The 10276-nt window shown below is 36.7% G+C and overlaps 1 protein-coding gene and 1 long non-coding RNA gene across 2 annotated transcripts; both read right to left on the bottom strand.

The window, feature by feature from the left end:
* Positions 1-4271: 4271 nt before the first annotated feature.
* LOC116118934 lies at positions 4272-5320 on the bottom strand. Its single transcript, XR_004126247.1, has 3 exons — positions 5248-5320; positions 4907-5008; positions 4272-4369 (listed from the first exon to the last, which is right to left on the bottom strand). It is a non-coding gene; the product is annotated as an uncharacterized LOC116118934 (long non-coding RNA).
* Positions 5321-5524: 204 nt separating this feature from the next.
* LOC116118929 (putative disease resistance protein At3g14460) lies at positions 5525-7543 on the bottom strand. Its single transcript, XM_031404879.1, has one exon. It carries the CDS (start codon positions 7541-7543, stop codon positions 5525-5527), a length of 2019 nt encoding a protein of 672 aa, XP_031260739.1.
* Between the last annotated feature and the right edge of the window lie 2733 nt (positions 7544-10276).

Genomic DNA, 10276 nt, shown 5'->3' with positions numbered 1-10276 from the left:
CACACTTTATTCCTTGTAAGAAGATGTCAGATGCAAACGGAATAGCCAAATTTTTTTTCAAGGAGGTTGTCCGTCTGAATGGGGTGCCTAAATCCATTACTTCCAATCGAGACAGCAAATTCCTTGGCCATTTTTGGAGAACATTGTGGAAGAAGTTCGATTCCTCTTTGAATTACAATAGTACTGCTCATCCACAAACCGACGGTCAAACTGAAGTTGTGAACAGAACTCTTGGCAATTTGATTCGAAGTATTTATGGCAATAAACCAAAATAGTGGGATGTAGCTGTATCACAAGCTGAATTTACCTATAACAACGCTACTCATAGCGCCACAAGGAAGTCTCATTTTTCTGTTGTGTACACCAAGCCCTCGCAGCATGCTCTCGACTTGATCAAGCTGCTAAAAGTCCCTAGTGTTAGTGCAATTGTAGAAAATATGGCTACTTAGTGGCAAGATGTTCAAGCAGAGGTGAAGTAGAAGTTAAAGCAAGCTAATACCAAGTATAAGAAAGCTACAGACTAACATCGTAGAAAACAAATTTTTGAAGTTGGCGATTAGGTGTTGGTGTTTCTTGCTAAAGGAAGGTTTCCAATAGGGACTTATAATAAGCCGCAGCCTAAGAGGTATGGGCCTTACTAGATTTTGCAAAAGATCAATGACAATGCCTACGTTGTGAATTTGCCAGACACAATGGGAATTTCTAAGATGTTTAATGTGGCAGATATTTAGCCATTTCACTATTCGAACGAACCCTTGTATTCCGATGCCCAACTTAACTCGAGGTCAATTTTTTCTCAAGTGGAGGGGACTAACGTAGAACATCTAGTGGATGAGTTCATGGAGCGGGCTAAGCATCAAAAGTCCATACATAAAGCCCAAAGGTCCTAAATGAGCATGTCCAATTCAAACAACCATAACTTTTGATCCAGGAGTAGTTAAGATATTGACGGAAAGCTCTTTTCGAGCTCGACAACATGGCAATAGCTTTAGATAGTTGGAGGTCATTTTTGAGGTCAAAATCCATCGTTTTGGCATGTTTCAGGGTTGTTTTAGTTTTCTACGCTTTTTTCCTATTTTATTTTGGGTTTCCTTGTTTTAATTAATTTAGATTTTGTTTCCTTTTGTTATTAGAAGTCTTATTAGGGTTGGTTGTCACCCTATATAAACTTATTTTTCGTTTTGGATGTTATTCAATTAATTATTTTAATTTTATCTCAGACTTTAAAACTTAAGTTCTGGATTTAGATTTGTTTATCTGTCCTAAAGGTATAGTCGAGTGCTATCCTTGTTCATTATGCTAACTCGCTACGTTAAAAGGATTAGTGGTTGAATAACTATCAATATAACAATTAAATATCCTATTGAGTTCTAATTGTAAACCCAATTTGCTGGCTATCCCATTTTCAGAAAATTGAAAGTTGAAGTAAATACAATAGAAATATCATCGATGACCAAAAAAATAAAAAAAGAAAAAAAAAAAAAAGAAAAAGAAAAAAGAAAAAATAGTTTAATTAGCAGAGTTCACCATTGACTTCCATGTATCTTTACAAGGAAATGTACTTCCATATTAGTCACCCGCTTGTGTTTAATTAGAAGAAGAGCTACCTATCCACCAAACACAAACCAATAGGATTAGTAGAAAACCTTGATATTGCTCAATGTCTAAAAAATTTAGGCATTGAAATGAAACTCTGTGAAACATAAATAAATTGGGAGTAAATATATAAGTGGGCTTGAATGTTTTTGCAAATAGTTGCATAAAAGAGGAATCAGAAGAAACACGAATTTTGAAGAAATACTTTATACCTCGGCAATCACAGCTTACTTATGGCAAATAGTTGGCATCATCATACATTCTAGCTTTAAAAAGAACATGAGATGTTAGACAAAGTGAGTGAGTCAAGTGAGTGAGTTCCAAACCAGGGTTTTTCATGACCCAGTTGAGAAATATCAAAGCAAGCTTCTGTGAATCGGTCTGAGTGAAGCTAACTTGTAGGCCATGTGGTTCAGAGACTCCCAACGGTCTATGGTGAGAAGGTTATAGATTCTGTTGTCCATTTGAGAAGCTTTAAGCTCATGATGATGGCCATTGCTTGATGGTTTGGTTTGAGGTCTGTTGTGAGAAAAGGTTTTAAATTTGGGGAATTTGTGGGGGATTTGAGAGATTCTTTTGGTGGTGGAGGAAGTGAAGGAGGACAAGGGTGAAGTGATTGTTCGTTACTTGTGTATTACTGTCATGGTTTTTTTTCAAGAATTAGCAACCGGAAAAGGAGAAGAACAAGAAGCGATTTCGGGAATGAATGAATGACTGATGTTTAGAAACGGTGATAAATGTTAAAGGTGTAACGGTGATATACAGTAAGTCAAATAAAAATAATGACAGGAGAACGACATATAACGGTAACAACAGTAGAATGTTAACTAACAATATCAAGAGGAGAACGTTTAATAACTGTGACGGTAGAAGAATAACGGCATGAGAGCGTTGATTAATATTAACGATTTTGTAATTTCGGTTAACAACGACGACAAATAAACTGATACGGTTTACAATAACTTCTTTGATCCATAACATGAACCGATACGGTTGAGGTGATTGAAATTAATTGACAGACCTGAAAATAGCAGAAAGAGGTGAATTGAGAAAATATTGGATTCAAGTCTCTTTTTTCGTTTGTGAGACCAGGTGAAATGCTTTCATTCTTTATCGTCTGGATTATAGATGAACTTCTGACCTATATTAACTCAAGAGATGTGTGCTATCTTGAACCAAAGTACCTTAGTCTTATGATGTAGAACATCTGACAAATGAATTCATGGAGCGGGCTGAACGTTAGAAGTCCATACGTAAAGCCCAAAGGTCATAAATGAGTATGTCCCATTCAAATGGCCATAGCTTTTGATCCAGGAAGAGTTACGGGGCTTGTAAGATACCGTTGGAAATCTTATTTCGAGCTCATCGATGTGGTAACAGATTTAGCTGTTAAAGACCGTTTCCAAGGTCCAAATCCACCATTTTGGCATTTTTCGATGCTGTTTTAGTTATTTACGCGTTTTTTCCTATTTTATTTCAGGTTTTCTTGTTTTAATCAATTTAATTTTTGTTTCCTTTTGTTATTAGGAGTCTTATTAGGGTTGGTTGTAACCCTATATAAACTTATTTTTTGTTTTGGATGTTATTCAATAAGTTATTTAGATTTTACTTCAGATTTTAAGGTTTAAGCTTTTGGATTGAGAATTGTGTTATCAGTTCTAAAGGTATAGTCGAGTATTAGCCTTGTTTATTACGCTAACTCGCTGCGCCATCTTATAACAAGAAGAAACATCAACACCTCATTTTCTGCAACGGACAACAAACCATGGCCATAGGCATAACAAATCATAACCTTGGAAAGGTTTTAAGATAATCTTCAGCAACAAAAATTCAGACATTTGAACCAGTACAACCCAAAAACTGGCCTAATTAAACTTTGACTTCATGTATTTTGATTCAGAAGTCATGTACAACATAAAACGCTGAGGTAACTTAAGTTCTAACAAGGAGACATATCATCAGTAGCTTATTATCTAGAAAGAACTGCAAATCTTGATCTTTGCGAGGCTGAACAGGATTAAAGTGTTTAGAACGCCAACACCAAATTCCAGAAAGCAGCAGCTAATGAAGCCAATAATAGAAACTTTCAACAAAACAAAACAAACAACGATTTGCCTTGTCTCATTACAAATAACTTTTGAAGTATTTATTTATCATTTTTTATCTTCTTTTTTAAGGAACCTTGACAATACGAGGAAATTTTATTAATTGAATAAAAAAGATAAACCTACATAAGGGGGGACATAATGAACCTTATCCTTCTTAAAAAATCATAATACAATATGTAAACAGTAATACTACACTCACAAACCATTCTTTTTAACTTTCTCTCATAAACACGATGTGTCAGCTTGTAATTGGTCAGCTCGTAAGAGGTCCCGTTTGCCCAACAATGGGTCCAACTTGACCAAATGCAAACTGACCAATTGTAGTTGCCACAGCAGCGTTTATGAGAGAAAGTTGTGAGAAGTGTTTGTTAATCTATCTTTATTCATATGTAAATAAAGAAAATGCAAATGCATACAATTATATAGAAATAAAAAAATAAAAAGAAAAGAAAATATAATCTGAAGCTCTACCAAAAAGAGTGTATTGTTGTTGTCCACATCCGAATCAACTCCATTTTCATTAGAAGAAGATCCACTCATTCACAAAACACAAACCAACTGGATGTTAATATGAAACCTTGATAAACTGCTCCAAGTCTAAAGACTTTAGACTATTGATATCAAGCTTACTCTTGGTCTACTCATCAAGAGCATGAACTGATAATCTGAAAGGAAACCCAAATATTGCAACCATAGTATCAGAAACTTTTCTATTAACGAAATTTATAATCTATTGAAAATATCAGAATTTGACTCATTCCTCAAATTTCTGTTATTACCTTTAACCCTGAATATTTCAGAGAATCAATGAGGTGAAGAAGCAAATGACTTCAGCAACAGAGATGAAAATTGCATCAACATCTATGCTTAATTCCTCAGAATGCAGCAAGCATTAAGTCTTAATTTTTGACCGAAACTTGTATTCCAATCTTGCTTCAAAGTGATTGAAGATTCCAAAATGAATACACTGATTTCAAAATGATACAAGTGAATTAACATTCCATTTCATGAAAGATTGAGCTCCACGTATTATTACTAGAAAGGCTACCTGTCAACTGAGCACAAATCAACTGGATTTCTGTAATAAAACCTTAATGTTGCTTAATCTCTAAAGAGTTTCGGCTACTATTATATAGGAAACTTTGCAGAAAGGTGCGAAGAAAGGCATCAAAAGGAACAGGACTATAAGAAAAAAGTTTTACCTTTGCCATCGCAGCTTCTTTTAAGATCACTCACTAATAACATGAAAAGCTTTTAAGACTCAGATTCTGAAAAAAGGATGTACTTCAATCATCTGCTTCCCACTGAAAAACAAAATATATGGAAAATATTAAAATAGCATTACAGCCTGAGTTAGTTGCAAGTAGAGTGAAAGGTTACTTCATGGCGCTTTAAATAACATTTTATGTGCAATGTGATGAGCTCTGTTATTAGCCTCTGTTTTCACAGAGCTGAAAAATAGTAAACCCTATGAAACTGCAAGTTTAGGCATGGTCAAATAACAATAAAATGCAATATACTTCATCGTTCTTTTACTAATTACCTCACTTCGAAACTTTGTACACTGCTTAATATAAGTTTTATAAATCAGTACTGTAACTGCCACTCTTGTCATACTGCATCCCAGAGTTGAGATTGATTGGTTTGTTCCTGCAAGAACAACATAATTATTAATGAACACTCTATTTTATGAAAATCTAATTGTTTTGATAGAAGCTAATTTTGTGGGGTTCTAGAAATTGACGGACCTGAATGGCCCATAGGAATGGAGTGAGGTAACTGACAGATTCAACCTTTTTCAGTTTGAAAGCAAATTGACTTCATTCTTCTTCCTTTGGATCATGGATGAAGTTCCCATCTATCTCAACGTAAGGGATGTGGATTATCTTGGGCCACTCTTGTCCTTTAACCCTTTTGCAACGTTGTTTCAGCGAAGGACAATCAGAAACCCTTAGTGTCAGAAGCGAGGATGGAAGGTCTGGTAAGGATGTTAAATTTAGGCAACGAACAATCTCTAGATGCAGAAGTGAAGATGGAAAATCTAGCAAAAATGTGAGATTTGGGCAATCCTCGATCCCCAACCATTCAAGAGAGCTGAGATCTTGGAAACCCTTGGGAGATAGGTATTTTAATTTTGGGAATCTTGTAATTGCCATTTCAGTTAGAGAGGATGGCAACTTCATTCCTATCTCCTCCTCGGGGAAAGACACTACATTTGGGCATCTCGTAATTAAGAGTTTTCTAAGAGAGGTGAATCTGTGGAAGCCCCACCCAGCCAGTGAGTTGTAGATTTTGGGTTCATTAACGTAAAGTGACGTTATATTGGTGGGAATATCTTCTTCTGGAGACAATATCATGCTTGGACATTCCCATATAGCCAAGTGTTTAACAGATTTGACGGTGTGCATGCGGCTTGGTAGCGCTTGTATCTTCTCACATTCACCGATAATAACTTCTGAATTATTGTTAGAAAGCACAATTTCCCGGCATGAAACAAGACTGAAGCAGTTCCAAATTTCAATATTGTTAAGATTGCGAAGAGTGTATTGGCCCTCCAGAGCTGATCTAAGAGACTTGTAATTGTCAAAACTCTCCACTATTGACTCTGCCTTAGGTGACTGTCCTCCAGATAGCAACGCCCTCAGATTTGGACAACCCCAAATTCTAAGATCTGTGAGTGTTGGAGGTAGCTGGTATATCGATGATAAGTGCGTAAGAGAAGGGCACTGACATATTTCCAATTTGCAGAAAATAGATGTGGTGGTGTATTCCACATCTTCCTTGTGCATCAATGCATAAGAAGAAGATGGAGAAGAAGTACCAGTATCCTCCCAAATGCACACCAGTTTTTCACATTTGTTTATCAAAAGCGTTTTCAGAGACGAAGGTAGTTGGCCTCTGACAATGAATGATAGAGAATTACAACCAGCGACTTTCAAGTGCTTGACACGTGCATTGTTGTGCTTTAACCCCCCTTGTAATGATGTGATAGCATTACATCCCCTAATTTCAACTTTTGTTGGAATGGAAAGAAAACCATCTGGAAACAAAACAAGATTCGGAAGCGCTGCCATGTATAGCTCTTTAAGAGAGTTGAAGCTCTGGGAACCTTTTAGTGGCTTCTCAAGAAAAATCTCATTTCCCCACAAATGCGTGAGCTCTTCCCAACCAACAATTGCTAGAGTTTCTAATTTCTGAAATCCCTCCTTGGTCCAACTTCTAAACACTGGAATATTTGATTCTTCACTAATTAAGGACTCACTTGAGCTACTGCAAACCATGGCTTTGCTGCATCTACTTATTTCCAACGAGCGGAGCACTGGAAGGCTTGAGAGAGAAATTCCTAATTCCTCACATTTATTAATCACAACAGTCTCCAATAAAGGAAGAGGCTTCGGTATTTGGGAGTCAGTTTGGCTACTGCAAATGATCCCTTTGCATCTAAATATTTGTAAAGAGCATAGCATTGGAAGGCTTGTGAGCGAAACCACCAATTGCTCACAATCACTAATCACAAGTTTCTCTAATGAAGGAAGACGGTTAGGTAAGCTTCCAGAGAGTTTAGGACATTGTGATATGGAAAGCTCTTTGAGACAAGAGAACCTTTCAACATGCTCGTTTTCTTCAAAAGGATCCCAATGCTTCCATTCTGGCAGATTCTCAAAACAAAGAGTCTCTAATAATTGAAAAGATTCTGAGCAACTCTCCCCATACACCTCACAGCCTATTTTTTCAAGCATTTTCATCCCTTTGATGGTGAGGTTTTTTAGTGAGCCTAGTAGCCCAATCGAAGGCAAGGTCTTGCAACTTTCACATCCATCCAATTTCAAAGAAACCATATTACAGAATGATGGATCTCCTATCCAAGATGAAAATTTTTTGCCACAAAAATTATTGATTGTGAGCCCTTTAAGATTTGTATGGGGTTGTAAAATGTCAAGAACAATTTTCTCTACTTCTTCGTCCCGTGAGGCATTAGAAGAACTCCATTCTAGCCCTAACACTTCAAGTCTTCCTTATCACACAATATAGAATCTTTTGTTTCATGACAATCAGTTGTATTCTCTAACCTTGAAATATAAAGTTCTCCACGAATAAACTTTAATTCTTTCAAATCTTTCAAACTAGATCCAACACCTTTACCCACAACAAAATTAGACAAGGTTAGAATACATTTTAGTTTTTTCACTCCCAAAGGCATTTCTCTTATAAGTGTTGCACCTTTAATATCAAGATGGCGTAGACTGATCAAATTTCCCATTTGTAGAGGCAACTTTTTGAGACCATAACAATTTCTTAATAACAAACTTTGTAAATTGAATAGTAAACTTGTTGACTCAGGTAGACTTGTGATTTGAGTTTGAGAAACATTGAGATACCTTAAAAGTTTCAAATCTCCAATTGAGTCGGGTAGTTTAATCACACGATAATTTACTAAAGATAGTGATCTCAATTTTTTGAGCTTTGGCAATAAATTGGGAAAGACTGATTGACTTACGTAACTCAAATCATCTTCTGACATTGGTGGCCAAATTATTCTCAGGAACGTCCTTAGCTGCTCAACTCCACGAAAGACTTCAAAATTCTTTTCAACTTCATACTCTCTAAATTTGTATGAAGAGTGTCGAATCTTTTCACGTCTTTCTATTTGCATGACACTCGATTCATCCTCAAATCTAATACTTGTATCTTGAGAAATCCACCGGGCCAAATCATGGACAAGGTTGTGCATCACAAATTTCAAACTATCATTACTCAATTGTTGAAAAATTGACCTTGACAATAACTCACAAAAATACTTGTCGCCTAGGTCTTCTAGTTGCTTCTTATGGTCTGATTGTTGAATAAGTCCTTCCGCCATCCACAAAAGTACAAGTTCTTCCTTCTTGAATTCATAATCCTTAGGAAAAATTGCACAATAAGCAAAACATCTCTTAAGATGTGATGGAAGATGATAATAACTTAATTTTAACACAGGGAGAATGTTACTTTCCTCCGGCAAATCCCAAATTTCGCTGTCTAATATATCCACCCATTCATCATATTTTTGCTTAGAACGTAAAAGGCCAGCTAGCGTTCTTGCTGCCAATGGCACGCCTTTACATTTTTAACAACTTTCTCCCGAATTAATTCCATATTCTTTCCTGCAGTAATAACTCTACTCCTAGATACATGCTTCTCAAATATGGCCCAGATGGCACCTTCTTGCAAAAGCTCCAAGTTATAACATACTTCCAGTTCCAGTTCCATTGTCAATGCAACATCTTTGTCGTGTGTAGTTACAATTATTTTACTTCCTGGTGCTCCAGCCAAGAATGGAGACTTTAGGGCTTCCCACAAGTCATAATCCCTACTCCAAACATCGTCCAAGACTAACAAGAATTTTTTCCCTGCCATCTTATTTTTCAGTTCAACCTGCACTTCATTTAAGGTTGTTAGCGCGCGGGACAATGGACTGATTGACACAAGAATTTCCTTGGTGATTCGCAGAACATCGAAATCATCAGAAACACAAGTCCATGCTCTTGTATCAAAAACTTCCACAACCTTGTCATCATTGTAGACCTCTCGAGCAAGTGTTGTTTTACCGATTCCTCCCATACCAACAATGGGTATAACACAAAAGTTGGCTTCACTTGATCCCTCATCACTTAACACCATTTGAAGTATCTTGGCTTTGTCTTCCTCCCTCCCAAAAACATCAGGTTCGATTGGCACAGATGTGCTGTCCAGTCTTTTCCTTGCAGCATTTGATGTCGCTCCAGCCTTTCTTTCTAATCCAAGCCCAGTTCTTTGTTTGCAGAGATTTTCCAATCGGCTAGTAATACCATCTATCTTGTTCTTCATGTTGACATTGAACTTCACAGTACTTGGAGTCAAAGCATTGCAACAAGCAGGGATAAAGCTCCGTACCTTGCTAGTGCTAGCACGATCCTCTGCCTTCACCTCATGCTCTATAGCTTCCGTCGCAAACTCATCCAAAATGTCCTCTGCATCATAAGCCAAATCTTGGAGATCATCCAGCCACATTTTCACTGCACCGTCAGTCAGTTGTTTCTCCTCTGCATCTCTGAGCACGGTCTGAATCATTTTCAAAGTTTTTTTCACTCAGTTAGCTTTGAATCTACCCCCTCCCTACGCACAAAATTCAGCAACTCTTTGGACGCCAATCTGTCGAATAGAACTTGAAGGAAAGCAGAGAGAAAAAGCTCTGCCACAGGCATGGTGATTCGTTTGGTCTGTTCGAACAAAAGGAATTAAATGAAAAGGATTATCTATCCAACAAAGGGAACAATGAGAGCAAAAGCAAGAGAAACTAGTTTTGTTCAATGGATATGGTTGAACAGTCTCAAAACTGCATATCTATGCCATCAATAAACAGTAATTTTCTTTAGGCATGCGTTAATTAAAAAAAAAAAATTTGAATAATACATAAAAATACAAGAGTAAGTTCCATTCATAATTATTAAGAACAGGGAGAGTGAAAGTAAGAGAAACTGGTTTTCCGCTATGGATTAATTATTGAACTATTACAAACTCAGTTGCAATAAACTATAACACTTTAAGCATGA

Source organism: Pistacia vera, unplaced genomic scaffold (genome assembly GCF_008641045.1).
Source record: "Pistacia vera cultivar Batoury unplaced genomic scaffold, PisVer_v2 Contig866, whole genome shotgun sequence".
Taxonomy (NCBI): Eukaryota; Viridiplantae; Streptophyta; class Magnoliopsida; order Sapindales; family Anacardiaceae; genus Pistacia; species Pistacia vera.
Note: the sequence above shows the minus strand (reverse complement) of the source record. Positions and strands in the feature narration are given on the sequence as shown.

Coding starts and splice junctions, on each gene's coding strand:
- LOC116118929 (XM_031404879.1), bottom strand. CDS start 7,543: ATGGTTTCTTTGAAATTGGATGGATGTGAAAGTTGCAAGACCTTGCCT.